General features: G+C 52.9%; 1 protein-coding gene across 3 annotated transcripts in view; it reads right to left on the bottom strand.

Moving 5' to 3' along the window:
• RBBP5 (RB binding protein 5, histone lysine methyltransferase complex subunit) overlaps window positions 1-26,190 on the bottom strand; it is a 161,626-nt gene that overhangs the window by 72,380 nt on the left and 63,056 nt on the right. For all 3 annotated transcript variants that reach the window (XM_075335683.1, XM_075335681.1, XM_075335682.1), the window contains 2 exons: window positions 6,663-6,816; window positions 6,494-6,565 (listed from right to left, as the gene is read on the bottom strand). In XM_075335683.1, the coding sequence (XP_075191798.1) occupies window positions 6,494-6,565; window positions 6,663-6,816 (226 nt within the window). The remainder of the gene's footprint in view (window positions 1-6,493; window positions 6,566-6,662; window positions 6,817-26,190) is intronic.

Consider the following 26,190-nt stretch of genomic DNA (forward strand, 5'->3'; position numbering starts at 1 on the left):
CTAAGGCTTTGTTCATATTTTATCAGTACCCTATGTTGGAGATACACAATGAAAGCGTCCTCTGCGAGAATGCTTCCAACATTGGGATAAGTTGATCATTTAAATTTGGCGATAACACACCAAAGGCCAAAAGAAGGGAATTTTGTTTACTTACCGTAAATTCCTTTTCTTCTAGCTCTAATTGGGAGACCCAGACAATTGGGGTGTATAGGCTATGCCTCCGGAGGCCGCACAAAGTACTACACTTAAAAGTGTTAGGCCCCTCCCCTTCTGCCAATACACCCCCCGTGCTCCCACGGGCTGCTCAGTTTTGGTGCAAAAGCAAGAAGGAGGAAAAAATAATTATAAACTGGTTTAACTTCAATCCGAAGGAAACTCGGAGAACTGAAACCATTCAACATGAACAACATGTGTACACAAAAAAACAGGGGCGGGTGCTGGGTCTCCCAATTAGAGCTAGAAGAAAAGGAATTTACGGTAAGTAAACAAAATTCCCTTCTTCTTTTTCGCTCTATTGGGAGACCCAGACAATTGGGACGTCCAAAAGCAGTCCCTGGGTGGGTAAAATAATACCTCGTAAGAGAGCCGTAAAACGGCCCTTTCCTACAGGTGGGCAACCGCCGCCTGAAGGACTCGTCCACCTAGGCTGGCATCCGCCGCAGCATAGGTATGCACCTGATAGTGCTTCGTGAAAGTGTGCAGGCTCGACCAGGTAGCCGCCTGACACACCTGTTGAGCCGCAGCCTGGTGCCTCAAAGCCCAGGACGCTCCCACGGCTCTGGTAGAATGGGCCTTCAGCCCTGAGGGAACCGGAAGCCCAGCCGAACGGTAAGCTTCGATAATTGGCTCCTTGATCCACCGAGCCAGGGTTGATTTGGAAGCCTGTGACCCTTTACGCTGGCCAGCGACAAGGACAAAGAGTGCATCCGAGCGGCGCAGGGGCGCCGTACGAGAAATGTAGAGTCTGAGTGCTCTCACCAGATCTAACAAGTGCAAATCCTTTTCACATTGGTGAACTGGATGAGGATAAATAGAGGGTAAGGAAATATCCTGATTGAGATGAAAGGGGGATACCACCTTAGGGAGAAACTCCGGAACCGGACGTAGAACCACCTTGTCCTGGTGAAAAAACCAGAAAAGGGGCTTTGCACGACAACGCTGCTAGCTCAGACACTCTCCGAAGTGAAGTGACTGCTACTAGAAAAACCACTTTCTGCGAAAGGCGTGAGAGAGAAATATCTCTCATTGGCTCGAATGGTGGTTTCTGAAGAACCATCAGCACCCTGTTTAGATCCCAGGGTTCTAACGGCCGCTTGTAAGGTGGAACAATGTGACAAACACCCTGCAGGAACGTGCGTACCTGTGGAAGTCTAGCTAGGCGCTTCTGGAAAAAACACAGAGAGCGCTGAAACTTGTCCCTTAAGGGAACCGAGCGACAAACCCTTTTCCCGTCCAGATTGAAGGAAGGACAGAAAAGTAGGTAATGCAAATGGCCAGGGAGAAAAACCCTGAGCAGAGCACCACGACAGGAAAATTTTCCACGTCCTGTGATAAATCTTGGCGGACGTTGGTTTCCTAGCCTGCCTCATAGTGGCAATGACCTCTTGAGATAACCCTGAAGACGCTAGGATCCAGGACTCAATGGCCACACAGTCAGGTTGAGGGCCGCAGAATTCAGATGGAAAAACGGCCCTTGAGACAGCAAGTCTGGTCGGTCTGGTAGTGCCCACGGTTGGCCGACCGTGAGATGCCACAGATCCGGGTACCACGACCTCCTCGGCCAGTCTGGAGCAACGAGGATGGCGCGGCGGCGGTCGGCCCTGATCTTGCGTAACACTCTGGGCAACAGTGCCAGCGGAGGAAACACATAAGGGAGCTGAAACTGCGACCAATCCTGAACTAAGGCGTCTGCCGCCAGAGCTCTGGGATCTTGAGACCGTGCCATGAACGTTGGTACCTTGTTGTTGTGCCGGGACGCCATGAGGTCGACGTCCGGCACCCCCCAGCGGCAACAGATCTCCTGAAACACGTCCGGGTGAAGGGACCATTCCCCTGCGTCCATGCCCTGGCGACTGAGATAATCTGCTTCCCAGTTTTCCACGCCTGGGATGTGAACTGCGGATATGGTGGAGGCCGTGGCTTCCACCCACATCAAAATCCGCCGGACTTCCTGGAAGGCTTGTCGACTGCGTGTGCCGCCTTGGTGGTTGATGTATGCCACCGCTGTAGAATTGTCCGACTGAATTCGGATCTGCTTGCCTTCCAGCCACTGCTGGAACGCTTTCAGGGCAAGATACACTGCCCGAATTTCCAGAACATTGATCTGAAGCGAGGACTCTTGCCGGGTCCACGTACCCTGAGTCTTGTGGTGGAGAAAAAACCGCTCCCCACCCTGACAGACTTGCGTCCGTCGTGACTACTTCCCAGGATGGGGGTAGGAAGGATTTCCCCTTCGACAATGAAGTGGGAAGAAGCCACCACCGAAGGAAAGCTTTGGTCGCCTGAGAGAGGGAGACGGTCCTGTCGAGGGACGTCGGCTTCCTGTCCCATTTGCGTAGGATGTCCCATTGAAGAGGACGCAGGTGAAACTGCGCGAAAGGGACTGCTTCCATTGCTGCCACCATCTTCCCCAGGAAGTGCATGAGGCGCCTCAAGGGGTGTGACTGGCCTTGAAGGAGAGATTGTACCCCTGTCTGTAGTGACCGCTGCTTGATCAGCGGAAGCTTCACTATCGCTGAGAGGGTATGAAACTCCATGTCCAAGGTATGTGAGCGATTGGGCCGGTGTCAGATTTGACTTTGGAAAATTGATGATCCACCCGAAACTCTGGAGAGTCTCCAGGGTAGCGTCGAGGCTGTGTTGGCATGCCTCTAGAGAGGGTGCCTTGATCAACAGATCGTCCAAGTACGGGATCACCGAGTGACCCTGAGAATGGAGGACCGCTACTACAGTAGCCATAACCTTGGTGAAAACCCGTGGGGCTGTTGCCAGGCCGAATGGCAGTGCCACGAACTGCAGGTGTTCGTTTCCTATGGCGAAGCGCAAGAAGCGCTGGTGCTCTGGGGCAATCGGAACGTGGAGATAAGCATCTTTGATATCGATCGATGCAAGGAAATCTCCTTGGGACATTGAGGCGATGACGGAGCGAAGGGATTCCATCCGGAACCGCCTGGTCTTTACGTGTTTGTTGAGAAGTTTCAGGTCTAGGACAGGACGGAAAGACCCGTCCTTCTTTGGGACCACAAACAAGTTGGAGTAAAAACCGTGGCCCTGTTGATGAAGAGGAACAGGGACCACCACTCCTTCTGCCTTCAGAGTGCCCAGCGCCTGCAGAAGAGCCTCGGCTCTCTCGGGAGGCGGAGAAGACCTGAAGAATCGAGTCGGGGAACGAGAGATGAACTCTATCTTGTAACCGTGAGACAGAATGTCTCTCACCCAGCGGTCTTTTATTTGTGGCAGCCAGGTGTCGCAAAAGCGGGAGAGCCTGCCACCGACCGAGGATGCTACTAGAGGAGGTAGAAGTCATGAGGCAGCCGCTTTGTTAGCGGTGCTCCCAATGGCCTTTTTAGGACGTGACTTAGACCGCCATGCATCAGAGTTCCTTTGTTCTTTCTGAGACCTTTTGGACGAGGAGAATTGGGACCTGCCCGCGCCCCGAAAGGACCGAAACCTCGACTGCCCTCTCCTCTGTTGGGAGAGGTTCTGCTTGGGCTGGGGTAAGGATGTATCCTTTCCCTTGGATTGTTTGATGATTTCATCCAGGCGCTCGCCAAAGAGCCTGTCGCCAGAAATTGGCAAACCGGTTAAACGCTTTTTTGGAAGCGGAATCTGCCTTCCACTCCCGTAGCCACAAGGCCCTGCGGACTACTACCGAATTGGCGGTCGCAACTGCCGTACGGCTCACAGAGTCCAGGACAGCATTCATAGCGTAAGACGCAATTGCCGAGGTCTGGGAGGTAATGGAAGCCACTTGTGGCGCGGCCGCTTCAATTTTCGCTTGACCTGCTGATATAGCTTGTAGCGCCCATACGGCTGCGAATGCTCATCTTCCACTGCAAGTATGGATCTAGCCGCCAGTCTGGAGATTGGAGGATCCACTTTGGGACATTGAATCCAACCTTTAACCACTTCCGGGGGAAAAGGATAACGTGTATCCTTAAGGCGCTTAGAGAAACGCTTATCCGGACAAGCATGGTGATTCTGGATTGCCTCTCTGAAATCAGAGTGGCCTAGAAACATACTCTGTGTACGCTTGGGGAACCTGAAGCGAAATTTCTCCTGCTGAGAATCAGACTCCTCCGCCGGAGGGGCTGAGGGAAGAATATCCAGCAACTGATGAATGGATGCAATAAGAACATTCACTATGGCGTCCCCGTCTGGAGAATTAAGATTGAGAGCGCTCCCAGGATCAGAATCCTGATCAGCTGTTTCCGCATCATCAACCAGAGAATCCCCCCGCTGAGACCCTAAACAATATGATGTCGAGGGAAATTCTAAGCGGGCTCGCTTAGACGATCTGGGGCTAGGTTCTAAGTCCGAACCCTCCGTCTGGGATGTATGAGATACCCCGTGAGGACATTGTTGGTCCAACTGAGGGGGGGTCAGGGAACAATGATTCAACAGAGTCCCTTTGCTGAGATACCGGTCTGGACTGCAAGGCTTCTAGTATCTTAGCCATAGTCTCAGAGAGTTGATCCTTAAAGGCTGCAAACTCAGTCCCCGTCACCTGGACAGTGTCAACAGGTGGCTCCCCCTGGGCCCCTCTTAGCAGAGGATCCGGCTGAGGAAGTGTCACAGGGGTCGAACACTGTACACAATGAGGGTCAGTGGAACCTGCCTGTAGCTGGGTCTTACATGCGGCGCAGGCAACATAATAAGCCTGTGTTTTGGCACCCCTGCCTTTTATGGGCGCCATGCTATAGTTTTCCCTGAGTAACACAATAGGGTATATAGCCAGAAAGAACTGTGCTCATACAGTGTAAATTATATACAGTACACAAATAATGTACCCATACAATACAGCACCATGGGGCTAGCACCACATGTGCTGTTTACCAGCCGCCTAAGCGGTTGTGAGGCCACCAGAGACCGTGTCTGGGTCTCCCATGAATATGTCCCTGTCTGCAGCGTCGGTGGAGCTGACAGGAATGGCTGCGGCGTCCTGACGAGCTGAGGAAGCTGTGGGCGTGGCCTAGAAAGAGCGCGAAACGGGCGCTCATACTGTGTACAGTGAGGGGAGTGGAGCATGTAAATCATACTCCAGCCCTCATTGCTGCTCGCTCCGTGCAGCGTCCCGCCCTTCCCCTGCCTGTCAGGGCTGAGGGCGGGAGAAAAAAAGGGAAACTAGGCCGCAATGAAGCCGGGGACTGTAGTAATAAACGCGGCCGCCGTAAAAGCGCGGTCGCGTGAAAGTCCCCGGCGAACTACAAGTCCCAGCCGCGCCGCAGTGTCCCGTGGCAACGGCGGTCAGTGCGGTAGCCCTTACATATAAACACACTCAGCGACGCTGAGTGTGTAATGGCACATATAGACCCGGTCAGCGCCGCGGTCCCCGGTGCACTAGCACACCCAGCAAAGCTGAGGTGATGCCGTGCGCGGTCCCCATAGGGATACAGAGTACCTTTAAGATGCAGGGCCATGTCCCTGAACGGTATCGGCTCCTATCCATCAGGCTCCACAGGAGTTGTGGATGAAGCCCGGTCTCAGTGCCTGGAGACCGATAAGATCCCACTTCACCCAGAGCCCTAAGGGGGATGGGGAAGGAAAAACAGCATGTGGGCTCCAGCCGCCGTACCCGCAATGGATACCTCAACCTTAACAACACCGCCGACAAAAGTGGGGTGAGAAGGGAGCATGCTGGGGGCCCTATATGGGCCCACTTTTCTTCCATCCGACCTAGTCAGCAGCTGCTGCTGACTAATCTGTGGAGCTGTGCTGTGCGTGTCTGACCTCCTTCGCACAAAGCAAAAAACTGAGCAGCCCGTGGGAGCACGGGGGGTGTATTGGCAGAAGGGGAGGGGCCTAACACTTTTAAGTGTAGTACTTTGTGCGGCCTCCGGAGGCATAGCCTATACACCCCAATTGTCTGGGTCTCCCAATAGAGCGAAAAAGAAAACAACTATTTGGGCTGCCATTGGGGTCTATACCTTTGTTCAGTCTTAAGCCCCATTTACAGTCGGGGACCCAAAAAGCTGCATTGACATATGCTCATGGCTGAGTGTGTTCCAATATATGAATACAGATAATGCTTCTGCAGTGAGAAACACAGCAGCACAGAAGTCTCCTCTGTCCTGCGCACCCCACTGTTAAAGCTGAAACTTACACTGATACTATAGCCGAATACAGCAGTGAATTGCCACAGAAAATACTTTGGTCAGAAGAATTAATTTGAAATAATAATATATTTAAAAATCACATGTATCATTTTAACAGACTGCAAAATTGAGAGACCTTAATGCTTTTATTAATTCTGATCTGGCGTCACAACACATACCACTTGGTTTTGTGCCCAAATGGAAACAACACCGCTTGAAATTGATGCAATGATTGGTCGAACCGGATGCCACTAGAAAAAAAGGGAAGAAAATTGTCACTTCCTGACATCAGATTATCCGAGGTGATGACGCTGTTATTAATAGTCACTGCTACAAATACAAACTTACAGCGACATCTAGTAAGAGTTCACCACGAGTTCCATGCAGAATTTTCACCAGATTTCCAATGCTCTTCTCCCAAATATAGAGAGCATGTTGTCTCGCTGAACCTGCCACAATGTACTCACCATCCCCAGAAAAACAACACTTCTTCCAGGGGGTCCTAAGAGAGCAAAAATGGAGACCACTTAGTTACAATTCTACAATTACACCATGTCATCAGATTGCTACATCTGTGCTGGGAGGCTTCGCTCAGTGCCTTGTGTCATAGTCATGTTATATTTGTCAGCGCAGAACTGCAGAATTATAGAAGACAGATGTGGGCAAAGCCTTATATTTGTGACCCAAGAGCAGGGCTATATATAGGAGGCTATATGGGGGCTAATACTAAATATAAGAGGCTATGTGGGGGGCTCTTAATATATAAATATATATAGGAGGCTATGTCGGGGCTCGTACTTTAGGTAGGATGTTAACACTATATTTCAGAGTCTGTGGGAGCTCACACTGTATATAGGAGGGCTTTGTGGGAGCTCCTACTGTATATAGAGGTGCTCACACTGTATATAGAAGAGTTGTGTGGGCTCATACTGTATATAGGGGAATGTCATCATACATAATTCTGCTCAATATTAAAAGGGAATCTGTCACCAGGATTTTCCCTTATAAAATGCAATCACCACCAGTAAGCTTTTATATACAGCATTCCAGAATACTGTATATTTGCCCAGGCCACTCTGTTTAACATAAAAAAGAGAATTTTGTTACTTACCGTAAATTCTTTTTCTTATAGTTCCGACATGGGAGACCCAGACCATGGGTGTATAGCTTCTGCCTCCGGAGGACACACAAAGTACTACACTCAAACGTGTAGCTCCTCCCTCCTAGCATATACACCCCCTGCTAGCCAGTCCTAGCCAGTTTAGTGCAAAAGCTGAAGGAGGACATCCACCCACAAGTAGAGACAGAGTAAAACCCGGAACAACCGGAACCTCTGTCTACAACAACAACAGCCGGTGAAGACACACGGAACAAGAAATCTGCCAACAGGCAATAGGGAGGGTGCTGGGTCTCCCATGTCGGAACTATAAGAAAAAGAATTTACGGTAAGTAACAAAGAAGGGAATTTTGTTTACTTACCGTAAATTCCTTTTCTTCTAGCTCCAATTGGGAGACCCAGACAATTGGGTGTATAGCTTCTGCCTCCGGAGGCCACACAAAGTATTACACTTAAAAGTGTAAAGCCCCTCCCCTTCTGCCTATACACCCCCCGTGCATCACGGGCTCCTCAGTTTTGGTGCAAAAGCAAGAAGGAGGAAAAGTTATAAATTGGGTTAAAGTAAATTCAATCCGAAGGAATTTCGGAGAACTGAAACCATTCAACATGAACAACATGTGTACACAAAGAACAACAGCCCGAAGGGAACAGGGGCGGGTGCTGGGTCTCCCAATTGGAGCTAGAAGAAAAGGAATTTACGGTAAGTAAACAAAATTCCCTTCTTCTTTGTCGCTCCATTGGGAGACCCAGACAATTGGGACGTCCAAAAGCAGTCCCTGGGTGGGTAAAATAATACCTCGAAATAGAGCCGTAAAACGGCCCCTTCCTACAGGTGGGCAACCGCCGCCTGAAGGACTCGCCTACCTAGGCTGGCATCTGCCGAAGCATAGGTATGCACCTGATAGTGTTTCGTGAAAGTGTGCAGGCTCGACCAGGTAGCCGCCTGACACACCTGCTGAGCCGTAGCCTGGTGCCGCAAAGCCCAGGACGCACCCACGGCCCTGGTAGAATGGGCCTTCAGCCCTGAGGGAACCGGAAGCCCAGAAGATCGGTAAGCTTCGAGAATTGGTTCCTTGATCCACCGAGCCAGGGTTGATTTGGAAGCTTGTGACCCTTTACGCTGGCCAGCGACAAGGACAAAGAGTGCATCCGAGCGGCGCAGGGGCGCCGTACGAGAAATGTAAAGTCTGAGTGCTCTCACCAAATCTAACAAGTGCAAATCCCTTTCACATTGGTGAACTGGATGAGGACAAAAAGAGGGTAAGGAGATATCCTGATTGAGATGAAAGGGGGATACCACCTTAGGGAGACATTCCGGAACCGGACGCAGAACCACCTTGTCCTGGTGAAACACCAGGAAAGGGGCTTTGCATGACAGCGCCGCTAGCTCAGACACTCTCCGAAGTGATGTGACTGCTACTAGGAAGACCACTTTCTGCGAAAGGCGTGAGAGAGAAGAAGGGAATTTTGTTACTTACCGTAAATTCCTTTTCTTCTAGCTCTTATTGGGAGACCCAGACGATTGGGTGTATAGCACTGCCTCCGGAGGCCACACAAAGCAATCACACTTAAAAGTGTAAGGCCCCTCCCCTTCTGGCTATACACCCCCAGTGGGATCACTGGCTCACCAGTTTTAGTGCAAAAGCAAGAAGGAGGAAAGCCAATAACTGGTTTAAACAAATTTACTCCGAGTAACATCGGAGAACTGAAAACCGTTCAACATGAACAACATGTGTACCCGCAAACAAACCAAAAATCCCGAAGGACAACAGGGCGGGTGCTGGGTCTCCCAATAAGAGCTAGAAGAAAAGGAATTTACGGTAAGTAACAAAATTCCCTTCTTCTTCGGCGCTCTATTGGGAGACCCAGACGATTGGGACGTCCAAAAGCTGTCCCTGGGTGGGTAAAGAAATACCTCATGTTAGAGCTGCAAAGACAGCCCTCCCCTACGGGGAGGCAACTGCCGCCTGCAGGACTCTTCTACCTAGGCTGGCGTCCGCCGAAGCATAGGTATGCACCTGATAATGTTTGGTGAAAGTGTGCAGACTCGACCAGGTAGCTGCCTGGCACACCTGTTGAGCCGTAGCCTGGTGTCGCAATGCCCAGGACGCACCCACGGCTCTGGTAGAATGGGCCTTCAGCCCTGATGGAACCGGAAGCCCCGCAGAACGGTAGGCTTCAAGAATTGGTTCTTTGATCCATCGAGCCAGGGTGGCCTTAGAAGCCTGCGACCCTTTGCGCTTACCAGCGACAAGGACAAAGAGTGCATCCGAACGGCGCAGGGGCGCCGTGCGGGAAATGTAGATTCTGAGTGCTCTCACCAGATCTAACAAATGTAAGTCCTTCTCATACCGATGAACTGCATGAGGACAAAACGAAGGCAAAGAGATATCCTGATTAAGATGAAAAGAGGATACCACCTTCGGGAGAAACTCCTGAATGGGGCGCAGCACTACCTTGTCCTGGTGGAAGACCAGGAAGGGAGCCTTGGAAGACAGCGCTGCTAGCTCAGACACTCTCCGGAGAGATGTGATCGCTACCAGAAAAGCCACTTTCTGTGATAGTCTAGAAAGTGAAACCTCCTTCAGAGGCTCGAAGGGCGGCTTCTGGAGGGCAACTAGTACCCTGTTCAGATCCCATGGATCTAACGGCCGCTTGTACGGGGGAACGATATGGCAAACCCCCTGTAGGAACGTGCGCACCTTAGAAAGTCGTGCTAGACGCTTCTGAAAAAAGACGGATAGCGCCGAGACTTGTCCTTTCAGGGAGCCGAGCGACAACCCTTTTTCTAACCCAGATTGCAGGAAAGAAAGAAGGGTAGGTAATGCAAATGGCCAGGGAGACACTCCCTGAGCAGAGCACCAGGATAAGAATATCCTCCACGTTCTGTGGTAGATCTTAGCAGACGTGGGCTTCCTAGCCTGTCTCATGGTGGCAACGACCCCTTGGGACAATCCTGAAGACGCTAGGATCCAGGACTCAATGGCCACACAGTCAGGTTCAGGGCCGCAGAATTCCGATGGAAAAACGGCCCCTGGGACAGTAAGTCTGGTCGGTCTGGAAGTGCCCACGGTTGGCCGACCGTGAGATGCCACAGATCCGGATACCACGCCCTCCTTGGCCAGTCTGGGGCGACGAGTATGACGCGGCTGCAGTCGGATCTGATCTTGCGTAGCACTCTGGGCAAGAGTGCCAGAGGTGGAAACACATAAGGGAGCCGGAACTGCGACCAATCTTGCACTAGGGCGTCTGCTGCTAGGGCTCTTTGATCGCGAGACCGTGCCATGAAGGTTGGGACCTTGTTGTTGTGCCGGGACGCCATCAGGTCGACGTCCGGCCTTCCCCATCGGCGGCAGATTTCCTGAAACACGTCCGGGTGAAGGGACCATTCCCCTGCGTCCATGCCCTGGCGACTGAGGAAGTCTGCTTCCCAGTTTTCTACGCCGGGGATGTGAACTGCGGATATGGTGGAGGCCGTGGCTTCCACCCACATCAGAATCCGCCGGACTTCCTGGAAGGCTTGCCGACTGCGAGTCCCCCCTTGGTGATTGATGTATGCCACCGCTGTGGAGTTGTCCGATTGAATTCGGATCTGCTTCCCTTCCAGCCACTGCTGGAAGGCTAGTAGGGCAAGATACACTGCTCTGATTTCCAGAACATTGATCTGAAGGGTGGACTCCTGCTGAGTCCACGTACCCTGAGCCCTGTGGTGAAGAAACACTGCTCCCCACCCTGACAGACTCGCGTCTGTCGTGACCACCGCCCAGGACGGTGGTAGGAAGGATCTTCCCTGTGATAATGAGGTGGACAGGAGCCACCACTGCAGAGAGTCCTTGGCCGTTTGGGAAAGGGAGACTTTCCTGTCCAGGGATGTCGACCTCCCGTCCCATTGGCGGAGAATGTCCCATTGAAGTGGACGCAGATGAAACTGCGCAAACGGAACCGCCTCTATTGCCGCCACCATCTTCCCGAGGAAGTGCATGAGGCGTCTTAAGGAGTGCGACTGACTTTGAAGGAGAGCCTGCACCCCTGTCTGTAGTGACCGCTGCTTGCTCAGCGGAAGCTTCACTATCGCTGATAGAGTATGAAACTCCATGCCAAGATACGTTAATGATTGGGTCGGTGACAGATTTGACTTTGGGAAGTTGATGATCCACCCGAACGCCTGGAGAGTCTCCAGTGCAAAACTCAGGCTGAGTTGGCATGCCTCCTGAGAGGGTGCCTTGACCAGTAGATCGTCCAAGTAAGGGATCACAGAGTGTCCGTGAGAGTGCAAGACTGCTACCACTGCTGCCATGATCTTGGTGAACACCCGGGGGGCTGTCGCCAGACCAAATGGCAGAGCCACGAACTGAAGGTGTTCGTCTCCTATCACGAAGCGCAGAAAGCGTTGGTGCTCCGTAGCAATCGGCACGTGGAGATAAGCATCTTTGATGTCTATTGATGCTAGGAAATCTCCTTGGGACATTGAGGCAATGACTGAGCGGAGGGATTCCATCCGGAACCGCCTGGCGTTCACATGCTTGTTGAGCAGTTTTAGGTCCAGAACAGGACGGAAGGAGCCGTCCTTTTTTGGAACCACAAAGAGATTGGAGTAAAATCCTCGCCCCCGTTCCAGAGGGGGGACAGGGATCACGACTCCTTCTGCTCTTAGAGAGTCCACCGCCTGCAGCAGTGCATCTGCTCGGTCGGGGTGTGGGGAGGTTCTGAAGAACCGAAGTGGAGGCCGAGAACTGAACTCGATTCTGTACCCGCGAGACAAAATGTCTGTTACCCACCGGTCTTTGACCTGTGACAGCCAAATGTCGCAAAAGCGGGAGAGCCTGCCACCGACCGAGGATGCGGAGGGAGGAGGCCGAAAGTCATGAGGTAGCCGCCTTGGAAGCGGTTCCTCCATTTGCTTTCCTGGGGCGTGAGTGAGCCCGCCAGGAATCTGAGCTCCCTTGTCCTTTTTGAGTCCCTTTGGACGAGGAGAATTGGGGCTTGCCCGAGCCTCGAAAGGACCGAAACCTCGACTGCCACTTTTTCTGTTGAGGTTTACTTGCTCTGGGCTGTGGCAAGGACGAGTCCTTACCCTTGGACTGTTTTATGATTTCAGCCAATGGCTCACCAAACAGTCTGTCTCTAGATAGTGGCAAGCTGGTTAAGCATTTTTTGGAAACAGCATCTGCTTTCCAGTCCTTTAACCATAAGGCTCTGCGCAAAACCACAGAATTGGCGGCCGCCATAGCGGTACGGCTCGTAGATTCTAGGACAGCATTGATAGCATAGGTCGCAAACGCAGACATTTGCGAAGTTAGGGACGCCACTTGCGGCACTGCTGGATGCATGATAGCATCTACCTGTGCTAAACCAGCTGAAATAGCTTGGAGTGCCCACACGGCCGCGAATGCTGGAGCAAACGACGCGCCGATAGCTTCATAGACAGATTTCAACCAAAGGTCCATCTGTCTGTCGTTGGCATCTTTAAGTGAAGCGCCATCCTCTACTGCGACTATAGATCTAGCCGCAAGCTTGGAAATTGGGGGATCCACCTTTGGGCACTGGGTCCAGCGTTTGGCTACTTCAGAGGGAAAAGGATAACGGGTATCCTTAGAACGTTTAGAGAAACGCTTGTCTGGATGAGCGTCGTGCTTCTGGATTGATTCTCTGAAGTCAGAGTGGTCCAAAAAAGCACTTAATTTACGCTTGGGATACAGGAAATGGAACTTCTCCTGCTGTGCAGCTGCCTCCTCTGCTGAAGGAGCTGGGGGAGAAATATCCAACAGTCTATTAATTGCCGATATAAGGTCATTAACCATGGCGTCACCCTCAGGGGCATCCAGATTGAGAGGGGCCTCAGGATTAGAATCCTGATCACCTTCTTCAGTCTCATCACAGAGAGATTCTTCTCGCTGAGACCCTGAGCAGTGTGATGACGTGGAGGGTCTTTCCCAGCGAGCTCGCTTAGGCTGCCTGGGACTGTCATCTGAGTCAGAGACTTCAGCTTGTGATGCTTGAGACCCCCTTGAAGTACGGATTAGTTCCAACTGAGGGGGACCAGAGAGCATAGCCACAGCAGTGTCCATGGTCTGAGGAACTGGCCTGGCCTGCAAGGTCTCCAGGATTTTTGTCATAGCCTCAGACATTTTATCAGCAAACACTGCAAAGTCTGTCCCCGTCACCGGGGCAGGGTTCACAGGCGTCGCTGCCTGGGCTACCACCACAATAGGCTCTGGCTGACGAAGTGCCACTGGGACTGAACATTGCACACAATGTGAATCATTGGAGCCTGCCGGTAGATCAGCCCCACATGCAGTACAAACAGTGCACACAGCCCGTGCCTTGGCAGCCTTGCGTTTTGCGGATGACATGTTGCTGCCTCCTCAGAGCAGTACAGGGTGTCCAGCCAAGAAGCGACCTACAGTGCAACTATATATATATATATATATATATATATATATATATATATATATATATATATATATATATATATATATATATATATATATATATATATATATATGGTACCAAGACAAAAGTACACTATATATCACTGAGGCACTAGTGGGGCCAGCACTACTGTGCAGCTTACCGCCCGCTTAGGAGCGGGTGTGTGGTCGCCAGAAATCCCTCTAGTCTGGGTCTCCCAGAGCCTGCTGCCTTTCCCCAGCCAGAACGCATGTATAATGGCTGCCGGCGTCCTTGTGGAGAGGGGGGGCGGGCCCTGGGCGTACACCGACTAAGAGCGGGAAGTCTGCTTCCCCTTGTGCCTAGTGAGAGGGCTGGAGCATGTAAATAAAGCTCCAGCCCTCGGCGCTGCCTATTGAGCAGCGTCTCTCCCCTACCCTGATTGACAGGGTGGGGGCGGGAACGAAGCGGCGCTAGGCCGCAGAAGCCGGGGGCTAAAGTTAGAAGCGCCGCCGCCGTAAAAGCGCGGTCGGCGCAAAGCCCCCGGCGCACCATAAGTCGCAGCTGCGCCGCCGCTCCAGGAGCGGTCGGCGCAGTAGTTCCCAATACACAACGTCACTCAGCAAAGCTGCAGTGACCTAACCCCCAGCGTACAGCGCCACTGTCCCCGGCGCACTACAACGCTCAGCAGGCCCTGAGAGTGTCCGTGCCTGCCGGGGACACAGAGTACCTGAAAGTTGCAGGGCCTTGTCCCTGAACGGCACTCCCGCTCCAAATCCAACAGGTTCTATGGGTCTGTGGATGGAGCCCGGCCCCAGGGCTTGGGGGCCGGCAAGATCCCACTTCCACAGAGCCCTAAGGGGATGTGGAAGGAAAACAGCATGTGGGCTCCAGCCTCCGTACCAGCAATAGGTACCTCAACCTTACAAGCACCAACCGCGGGTGAGAAGGGAGCATGCTGGGGGCCCTATATGGGCCCTCTTTTCTTCCATCCGATAGAGCCAGCAGCTACTGCTGACTACAAACAGTGGAGCTATGCGTGGATGTCTGACCTCCTTCGCACAAAGCAGAAAACTGGTGAGCCAGTGATCCCACTGGGGGTGTATAGCCAGAAGGGGAGGGGCCTTACACTTTTTAGTGTAATTGCTTTGTGTGGCCTCTAGAGGCAGTGCTATACACCCAATCGTCTGGGTCTCCCAATAGAGCGCCGAAGAAATATCCTTCATTGGCTCGAAAGGTGGTTTCTGAAGAGCCATCAGCACCCTGTTCAGATCCCAGGGTTCTAACGGCCGCTTGTAAGGAGGGACTATGTGACAAACCCTCTGCAGGAACGTGCGTACCTGTGGAAGTCTGGCTAGGCGCTTCTGAAAAAACACAGAGAGCGCTGAGACTTGTCCCTTAAGGGAGCCGAGCGACAACCCTTTTTCCAATCCGGATTGAAGGAAGGAAAGAAACGTGGGCAAGGCAAATGGCCAGGGAGAAAAACCCTGATCAGAGCACCAAGATAGGAATATCCTCCACGTCCTGTGGTAGATCTTGGCGGACGTTGGTTTCCTAGCCTGTCTCATAGTGGCAATGACCTCTTGAGACAACCCTGAAGACGCTAGGATCCAGGACTCAATGGCCACACAGTCAGGTTGAGGGCCGCAGAATTCAGATGGAAAAACGGACCTTGAGACAGCAAGTCTGGTCGGTCTGGTAGTGCCCACGGTTGGCCCACCGTGAGATGCCACAGATCCGGGTACCACGACCTCCTCGGCCAGTCTGGAGCGACGAGGATGGCGCGGCGGCAGTCGATCCTGATCTTGCGTAACACTCTGGGAAACAATGCCAGAGGAGGAAACACATAAGGGAGTTGAAACTGCGACCAATCCTGAACTAAGGCGTCTGCCGCCAGAGCTCTGTGATCTTGAGACCGTGCCATGAATGTCGGGACCTTGTTGTTGTGCCTGGACGCCATTAGGTCGACGTCCGGCATCCCCCAGCGGCAACAGATCTCCTGAAACACGTCCGGGTGAAGGGACCATTCCCCTGCGTCCATGCCCTGGCGACTGAGAAAGTCTGCTTCCCAGTTTTCTACGCCCGGGATGTGAACTGCGGATATGGTGGAGGCTGTGGCTTCCACCCACAGCAGAATCCGCCGGACTTCCTGGAAGGCTTGCCGACTGCGTGTTCCGCCTTGGTGGTTGATGTATGCCACCGCTGTGGAGTTGTCCGACTAAATTCGGATCTGCTTGCCTTCCAGCCACGGCTGGAACGCCTTTAGGGCAAGATACACTGCCCTTATCTCCAGAACATTGATCTGAAGGGAGGACTCTGTCTGAGTCCAAGTACCCTGAGCCCTGTGGTGGAGAAAGACCGCTCCCCACCCTGACAGGCTCGCGTCCGTCGTGACCACAGCCCAGGATGGGGGTAGGAAGGATTTCCCCTTCGACAGAGAAGTGGGGAGAAGCCACAACTGAAGGGAAGCCTTGGCTGCCCGCGAAAGGGAGACGTTCCTGTCGAGGGACGTCGACTTCCTGTCCCATTTGCGGAGAATGTCCCATTGAAGTGGACGCAGATGAAACTGCGCAAAAGGAACTGCCTCCATTGCTGCTACCATCTTCCCTAGGAAGTGCATGAGGCGCCTCAGGGGGTGTGACTGGCCTTGAAGGAGAGATTGCACCCCTGTCTGTAGTGAACGCTGTTTGTCCAGCGGAAGCTTCACTATCGCTGAGAGAGTATGAAACTCCATGCCAAGATATGTCAGTGATTGGGCCGGTGTCAGATTTGACTTTGGAAAATTGATGATCCACCCGAAACTCTGGAGAGTCTCCAGAGCAATGATCAGGCTGTGTTGGCATGCCACTTGAGAGGGTGCCTTGACAAGCAGATCGTCTAAGTAAGGGATCACCGAGTGTCCCTGAGAGTGTAGGACTGCTACCACTGTTGCCATGACCTTGGTGAAGACCCGTGGGGCTGTCGCCAGGCCGAAAGGCAGTGCCACGAACTGAAGGTGTTCGTCCCCTATGGCGAAACGCAGGAAGCGCTGATGCTCTGGTGCAATCGGTACGTGGAGATAAGCATGTTTGATGTCGATTGATGCCAGGAAATCTCCTTGGGACATTGAGGCGATGACGGAGCGGAGCGATTCCATCCGGAACCGCCTGGTTTTTACGTGTTTGTTGAGCAGTTTTAGGTCCAGAACAGGACGGAAGGATCCGTCCTTTTTCGGCACCACGAACAAGTTGGAGTAAAAACCTTGACCCTGTTGCTGAAGAGGAGCAGGGATCACCACTCCTTCCGCCTTCAGAGTGCACACCGCCTGAAGAAGAGCATCGGCTCTCTCGGGGGGCGGAGATGTTCTGAAGAATCGAGTCGGAGGACGAGAGTTGAACTCTATCCTGTAACCGTGAGACAGAATGTCTCTCACCCATCGGTCTTTTACCTGTGGCAGCCAGGCGTCGCAAAAGCGGGAGAGCCTGCCACCGACCGAGGATGCGGTGTGAGGAGGCCGAAAGTCATGAGGAGGCCGCTTTGGGAGCGGTTCCTCCGGCGGTCTTTTTAGGACGTGACTTAGACCGCCATGAATCGGAGTTCCTCTGATCCTTCTGAGGCCTTTTGGACGAGGAGAATTGAGACCTGCCCGCGGGCCGAAAGGACCGAAACCTCGATTGTACCTTCCGTGGTTGAGGTCTGTTTGGTTTGGACTGGGGTAAGGATGAGTCCTTTCCCTTGGATTGTTTAATGATTTCATCCAATCGCTCACCAAACAGGCGGTCGCCAGAAAATGGCAAACCAGTTAAGAACTTTTTGGAAGCAGAGTCTGCCTTCCATTCACGTAGCCACATGGCCCTGCGGACTACCACCGAATTGGCGGATGCTACCGCCGTACGGCTCACAGAGTCCAGGACCGCATTAATGGCGTAGGACGCAAACGCCGACGCCTGAGAGGTTAAGGACACCACTTGCGGAGCAGATGTACGTGTGACTGTATTAATCTGCGCATGACAAGCTGAGATAGCTTGGAGTGCCCATACGGCTGCGAATGCTGGAGCAAAAGACGCGCCGATAGCTTCATAGATGGATTTCAACCATAGCTCCATCTGTCTGTCAGTGGCATCTTTGCGTGAAGCCCCATCTTCCACTGCAACTATGGATCTAGCCGCCAGTCTGGAGATTGGAGGATCCACCTTAGGACACTGAGCCCAGCCCTTGACTACGTCAGGGGGGAAGGGATAACGTGTATCCTTAAGGCGCTTGGAAAAAAACGCTTATCTGGACAAGCTCGGTGTTTCTGGACTGCCTCTCTGAAGTCAGAGTGATCCAGAAACGTACTCAATGTACGCTTGGGAAACCTGAAACGGAATTTCTCCTGCTGAGAGCTGACTCCTCAATTGTAGGAGCTGGGGGAGAAATATCCAACACCTGATTGATGGTCGCTATAAGGTCATTCACTATGGCGTCACCTTCAGGTGTATCTAGGTTGAGAGCGGCCTCAGAATCAGAATCCTGATCTGCTACCTCCGCTTCATCTTCCAGACAGTCCTCCTGCTGAGACCCTGAACAGTGTGATGAAGTCGAGGGAATTTCCCAGCGAGCCCGCTTAGGCGGCCTGGGACTGCGGTCCGTGTCAGAGAACTCACCCTGGGACCTATGGGTCACCCCAGGAGCACTTTGCTGCTCCAATTGAGGGGGGCCTGGGGTCAATGATTGAACAGTGCCCGGGGCCTGAGTCACCGGTCTGGACTGTAAGGCTTCTAGTATCTTAGCAGACCATTTATCCATACTCTCAGACAGTTTGTCAGCAAATACTGCAAACTCCGTCCCTGTCACCTGGACAGTGGTAGCAGGTGGTTCCACCTGGGCCACCAGTAGCAGAGGCTCCGGCTGAGTAAGTGCCACAGGGGCCGAGCATTGCACACAATGAGGGTCAGTGGAACCTGCCGGTAGTATAGCCGCACATGAGGTACAGGTTGCAAAGTAAGCCTGTGCTTTGGCACCCTTGCTTTTTGCGGACGACATGCTGTTGTCTCCTCTGAGTACAATCCAGGAGGGTATATAGCCAAAAATCAACAGTGCGACCGTACAGTGTAAATGTATAGCATATAAGCATATATATATATATATATATATATATATATATATATATATATATATATATATATATATATATATATATATATATATATATATATATATATATATATATATATATATATATATATATATATATGTACACTTCGGCACTCAGTGGGGCCAGCACCTCAGGTGCTGCTTACCGACCGCTCAAAGCGGTTGTGTGATCACCAGATTCCCTGCCTGGGCCTCCCAGAGCCGTGTTGTCTCTCCTCTCCAGCGTCAGAAGTGCTGACAGGAATGGCTGCCGGCGTTCTGTGGGGAGGAGGGGGCCGTGGGCGTGCCCTAGAAAGTGCGGGAATCTAGTGCCCCACTGTGCTGAGTGAGGGGGGAGGAGGATACAAAGTATGCTCCAGCCCTCAGCGCTGACGTCCTGTGCAGCGTCCTGCCCTTCCCCTGACTGGCAGGCCTGGGGGCGGGAATATGCGATACTAGGCCGCAAAGAAGGGAATTTTGTTACTTACCGTAAATTCCTTTTCTTCTAGCTCTTATTGGGAGACCCAGACGATTGGGGTATAGCTACTGCCCTCCGGAGGCCACACAAAGCACTACACTAAAAAGTGCAAGGCCCCTCCCCTTCTGGCTATACCCCCCCCGTGGTATCACGGGTTCTCCAGTTTTAGTGCCAAAGCAAGAAGGAGGAAGCCAATAACTGGTTTAAACAAATTAACTCCGAATAACGTCGGAGAACTGAAAAACCGTTCAACATGAACAACATGTGTACCCGCAAACAACAAAAAAATCCCGAAGGACAACAGGGCGGGTGCTGGGTCTCCCAATAAGAGCTAGAAGAAAAGGAATTTACGGTAAGTAACAAAATTCCCTTCTTCTTCAGCGCTCTATTAGGAGACCCAGACGATTGGGACGTCCAAAAGCTGTCCCTGGGTGGGTAAAGAGATACCTCATGTTAGAGCTGCAAAACAGCCCTCCCCTACGGGGATGTCACTGCCGCCTGCAGGACTCTTCTACCTAAGCTGGCATCCGCCGAAGCATAGGTATGCACCTGATAATGTTTGGTGAAAGTGTGCAGACTCGACCAGGTAGCTGCCTGGCACACCTGTTGAGCCGAAGCCTGGTGTCGCAAGGCCCAGGACGCACCCACAGCTCTGGTGGAGTGGGCTTTCAACCCTGAAGGAACCGGAAGCCCAGCAGAACGGTAGGCTTCCAGAATTGGTTCTTTGATCCATCGAGCCAGGGTGGCTTTAGAAGCCTGCGACCCCTTGCGCTGGCCAGCGACAAGGACAAAAAGTGCATCTGAACGGCGGATAGGCGCCGTGCGAGAAATATAGATTCTGAGTGCTCTCACCAGATCTAGCAAACGTAAGTCTTTCTCATACCGGTGAAACGGCTGAGGACAAAAGGAAGGCAAGGATATATCCTGATTAAGATGAAACGAGGATACGACCTTAGGGAGAAACTCCGGAATGGGGCGCAGCACTACCTTGTCCTGGTGGAACACCAGGAAGGGAGCCTTGGATGACAGAGCTGCCAGCTCAGACACTCGCCTAAGCGATGTGATCGCAACAAGAAACGCCACTTTCTGTGACAGGCGAGAAAAGGAAACGTCCTTTAGAGGCTCGAAGGGCGGCTTTTGCAGAGCAACTAGTACTCTGTTCAGATCCCATGGATCTAACGGCCGCTTGTACGGGGGCACAATATGACAGACCCCCTGTAGGAACGTGCGCACCTTAGGAAGACGTGCTAGACGCTTCTGAAAAAACACAGATAGTGCCGAGACTTGCCCTTTAAGGGAGCTGAGCGACAAGCCCTTTTCCAACCCCGATTGCAGGAAGGAAAGAAAGGTGGGCAATGCAAATGGCCAAGGGGATACTCTCTGTGCAGAGCACCAGGATAAGAAAATCTTCCACGTTCTGTGGTAGATCTTAGCAGACGTTGACTTCCTAGCTTGTCTCATTGTGGCTACGACTCCTTGAGATAATCCTGCGGACGCTAGGATCCAGGACTCAATGGCCACACAGTCAGGTTCAGGGCCGCAGAATTCTGATGGAAAAACGGCCCTTGGGACAGTAAGTCTGGTCGGTCTGGCAGTGACCACGGTCGACCGACCGTGAGATGCCACAGATCCGGATACCACGATCTCCTCGGCCAGTCTGGGGCGACGAGTATGACGCGGCTGCAATCGGATCTGATCTTGCGTAACACTCTGGGCAAGAGTGCCAGAGATGGGAAGACGTATGTGAGCCGGAACTGCGACCAATCTTGAACTAATGCGTCTGCCGCCAGAGCTCTTTGATCGCGCGACCTCGCCATGAATGCCGGGACCTTGTTGTTGTGCCGGGACGCCATTAGGTCGACGTCCGGCACTCCCCATCGGCGACAGATTTCCTGAAACACGTCCGGGTGAAGGGACCACTCCCCTGCGTCCATGCCCTGGCGACTGAGGAAGTCTGCTTCCCAATTTTCTACGCCTGGGATGTGAACCGCGGATATGGTGGATGCTGTGTCCTCCACCCACATTAGAATGCGCCGGACTTCTTGGAATGCTTGCCGACTGCGCGTCCCTCCTTGGTGGTTGATGTATGCCACCGCTGTGGAGTTGTCCGACTGGATTCGGATCTGCTTTCCTTCCAGCCACTGTTGGAAGGCCAGTAGGGCAAGATACACTGCCCTGATTTCCAGAACATTGATCTGAAGGGTGGACTCCTGCGGAGTCCACGTCCCCTGGGCCCTGTGGTGGAGAAACACTGCTCCCCACCCTGACAGACTCGCATCTGTCGTGACCACTGCCCAGGATGGGGGCAGGAAGGATCTTCCCTGAGACAATGAGGTGGGAAGGAGCCACCACTGCAGAGAGTCCTTGGCCGTCTGGGAAAGAGAGACTTTCCTGTCCAGGGACGTTGACTTCCCGTCCCATTGGCGGAGAATGTCCCATTGAAGTGGGCGCAGATGAAACTGCGCAAAGGGAACTGCTTCCATGGCTGCCACCATCTTCCCGAGGAAGTGCATGAGGCGCCGTAAGGGGTGCGACTGGCCTTGAAGGAGGGATTGCACCCCTGTCTGTAGGGACCGCTGCTTGTTCAGCGGAAGCTTCACTCTCGCTGCTCGAGTATGAAACTCCATGCCAAGATACGTTAGCGACTGTGACGGTGACAGATTCGACTTTGGAAAGTTGATGATCCATCCGAACGTCTGTAGAGTCTCCAGCGTAGCATGTAGACTGAGTTGGCATGCCTCTTGAGAGGGTGCCTTGACAAGTAGATCGTCTAGGTAAGGGATCACCGAGTGTCCCTGAGAGTGCAAGACTGCTACCACCGCCGCCATGACCTTGGTGAAGACCCGGGGGGCTGTCGCCAGACCGAATGGCAGAGCTACGAACTGAAGATGGTCGTTTCCTATCACAAAACGTAGAAAACGTTGATGTTCTGTAGCAATTGGCACGTGGAGATAAGCATCTTTGATGTCTATTGAGGCAAGGAAGTCTCCTTGAGACATTGAGGCAACGACAGAGCGGAGGGTTTCCATCCGGAACCGTCTGGCGTGCACATGTTTGTTGAGCAGCTTTAGATCCAGAACAGGACGGAACGAGCCGTCCTTTTTTGGAACCACAAAGAGATTGGAGTAAAACCCTCGCCCTTGTTCCTGAGGCGGTACAGGAACCACTACTCCTTCCGCTCTTAGGGAGTCCACTGCCTGCAGCAGGGCATCTGCTCGGTCTGGATGTGGGGAGGTTCTGAAGAACCGAGCTGGAGGACGAGAACTGAACTCGATTCTGTACCCGCGAGACAAAATGTTTGTCACCCACCGGTCTTTGACCTGTGACATCCAAATGTCGGAAAAGCGGGAGAGCCTGCCCCCGACCGGAGATGCGGAGGGGGAGGGCTGGAAGTCATGAGGTAGCCGCTTTGGAAGCGGTTCCTCCATTTGCTTTCTTGGGGCGTGCGTGAGCCCGCCAGGAATCTGAGACTCTTTGCGTCCTCTGAGTCCCTTTGGACGAGGAGAATTGTGTCTTGCCCGAACCTCGAAAGGACTGAAACCTCTGCTGCCATTTTTTCTTCTGAGGTTTGCTTGATCTGGGCTGGGGTAAGGAAGAGTCTTTACCCTTGGACTGTTTAATGATGTCAGCCAATGGCTCGCCAAACAGTCTCTCTCTAGATAAAGGCAAGCTGGTTAAACATTTTTTGGAACCAGCATCTGCTTTCCAGTCCTTTAACCACAAGGCTCTGCGCAAAACTACCGAATTGGCGGACGCCATTGAGGTGCGGCTGGTAGATTCTAGGACCGCATTGATAGCGTAAGACGCAAACGCAGACATCTGCGAGGTAAGGGACGCCACTTGCGGCACCGCTGGATGTATGACAGCATCCACTTTTGCTAAACCAGCTGAAATAGCTTGGAGTGCCCATACGGCTGCGAATGCTGGAGCAAACGACGCGCCGATAGCTTCATAGACAGATTTTAACCAAAGGTCCATCTGTCTGTCATTGGCATCCTTAAGTGAAGCGCCATCCTCCACTGCAACTATGGATCTAGCTGCAAGTTTGGAAATCGGGGGGTCTACTTTTGGACACTGGGTCCAGCGCTTGACCACATCAGGGGGGAAAGGAAAACGTGTATCCTTAGAACGTTTAGAGAAACGCCTTTCTGGATGAGCGTCGTGTTTCTGGATTGACTCTCTGAAGTCAGAGTGATCCAAGAAAGCACTCAATTTACGCTTGGGATAGAGGAAACGAAACTTCTCCTGCTCTGCAGCTGCCTCCTCTGCAGAAGGAGCTGGGGGAGAAATATCCAACAGTCTATTGATGGCTGAGATAAGCTCGTTTACCATGGCGTCCCCATCCGGGGTATCCAGATTGAGAGGGGTTCCAGGATAAGACTCCTGATCACTCTCTTCAGACGCATCACAGGGCGACTGATTGCGCTGAGACCCTGAGCAGTGTGATGACGTTGAGGGTCTTTCCCAGCGAGCTCGCTTAGGGTGGCTGGGGCTATCATCTGAGTCATAATACTCAGCCTGGGAAGCCGGGGACCCCCTTGCAGTCTGGATTAATTCCAACTGAGGGGGATTAGCGGACAGAGACCTCGCCGTGTCCATAGACTGAGCCCCAGTCATGGATTGCAAAGTTTCAAGGATTTTTGCCATAGTCACAGACATTCCATCAGCAAAAACTGCAAAGTCTGTCCCTGACACCGGGGCAGGACTTACAAGCGTCTCAGCCTGGGTCACTACCCCTCCGGACTCCGGCTGGCGAAGCAGCACCGGATCTGAACATTGCACACAATGGGGGTCTTTGGAACCTGCTGGTAGAGCAGCCCCACATGCAGCACACGCAGTGTACACAGCCCTAGCCTTGGCAGCCTTGCGTTTTGTGGATGACATGTTGCTGCCTCCTCAGAGCGATCTGGGGTATCCAGCCAGGAAGCGACCTCACAGTGCAAGAAATAAATAAATATATATATCTGGTGACACAGTACACCAATACACACTGAGGCACTAGAGGGGCCAGCTGAAATGCCGCTTACCGCCCGCTTAAGAGCGGGTGTGTGGTCGCCAAAAGCCCCCTAGTCCAGGTCTCCCAGAGCCTTGCGTCCTTCCTCTAGCCAGACTGCATGTAATGGCTGCCGGCGTCCTGGGAGAGGAGGGGGGGCGGGCCCTGGGCGTTCCTGGCTAAGAGCGGGAAGCCTGCTTCCCTCTGTGCCTAGTGAGAGGGCTGGAGCATGTAAATCAGGCTCCAGCCCTCGTCGCTGCTGCGAAACAGCGTCTCTCCCCTACCCTGATTGACAGGGTGGGGGCGGGAACGAAGCGGAGCTAGGCCGCACAAGCCGGGGACTGGATTTATAAACGCCGCCGCCGTAAAAGCGCGGTCGGCGTGTCCCCGGCGCACTACAAGTCACAGCAGCGCCGCCGGTCCAGTGGGGGTCGGCGCTGCGTTCCCACAACACAAAAGTCCCCCAGTAAACTGCAGGAACACCAACTCAATCGTTACGGTCCCCGGCGCACTACAACACCCAGCCAGCCCGGAGTGTGTCTGTGCCTGCCGGGGACACAGAGTACCTGTATGATGCAGGGCCATGTCCCTGATTGTACTCCTGCTCCATATCCATCAGGTTCAACTGGGTCTGTGGATGGAGCCCGGCGTCAGAGCTTAGAGGCCGGCAGGATCCCACTTCCACAGAGCCCTACAAGGGGATGTGGAAGGAAAACAGCATGTGGGGCTCCAGCCCCTGTACCAGCAATAGGTACCTCAACCTTACAACACCATCCACGGGTGAGAAGGGAGCATGCTGGGGGCCCTATATGGGCCCTCTTTTCTTCCATCCGAAATAGTCAGCAGCTGCTGCTGACTAAAATCTGTGGAGCTATGCGTGGATGTCTGACCTCCTTCGCACAAAGCTTGAAAACTGGAGAACCCGTGATACCACGGGGGGGGTATAGCCAGAAGGGGAGGGGCCTTGCACTTTTTAGTGTAGTGCTTTGTGTGGCCTCCGGAGGGCAGTAGCTATACCCCAATCGTCTGGGTCTCCCAATAGAGCGCTGAAGAAAGCCGGGGACTAAAGTTATAAGCGCGGCCGGCAGATAAGCGCGGCCGGCGCGGTAGTCCCCGGCGCACTAACACACCCAGCAGTGCTGCAGTGTGTATGGCACAAGCGCTCCATGCGCGGTCCCCACGGGGACACAGAGTACCTCACAGTAGCAGGGCCTTGTCCCTAACGATACCCAGCTCCTGTCCAGCAGATTCCCCAGGGGCTGCGGAGGGAGCACGGTCCCCGTGCCTGGAGACCGATTAGGATCCCACTTCACCCAGAGCCCTTAAGGGATGGGGAAGGAAAACAGCATGTGGCTCCTGCCTATGTACCCGCAATGGGTACCTCAACCTTAACAACACCGCCGACCAGAGTGGGGTGAGAAGGGAGCATGCTGGGGGCCCTGTTATGGGCCCTCTTTTCTTCCATCCGACATAGTCAGCAGCTGCTGCTGACTAAGATGTGGAGCTATGCGTGGATGTCAGCCTCCTTCGCACAAAGCATAAAAACTGAGGAGCCCGTGATGCACGGGGGGTGTATAGGCAGAAGGGGAGGGGCTTTACACTTTTAAGTGTAATACTTTGTGTGGCCTCCGGAGGCAGAAGCTATACACCCAATTGTCTGGGTCTCCCAATGGAGCGACAAAGAAATTCTCTTTTTCTTTATCGTTCCTATGGGAGACCCAGACCATGGGACGTTCTAAAGCAGTCCATGGGTGGGAATAAACAGACAAACTGAGAAGTAGGCGAAACCTAACTTCACAAATGG

Source organism: Anomaloglossus baeobatrachus, chromosome 2 (assembly GCF_048569485.1).
Source record: "Anomaloglossus baeobatrachus isolate aAnoBae1 chromosome 2, aAnoBae1.hap1, whole genome shotgun sequence".
NCBI lineage: Eukaryota > Metazoa > Chordata > Amphibia > Anura > Aromobatidae > Anomaloglossus > Anomaloglossus baeobatrachus.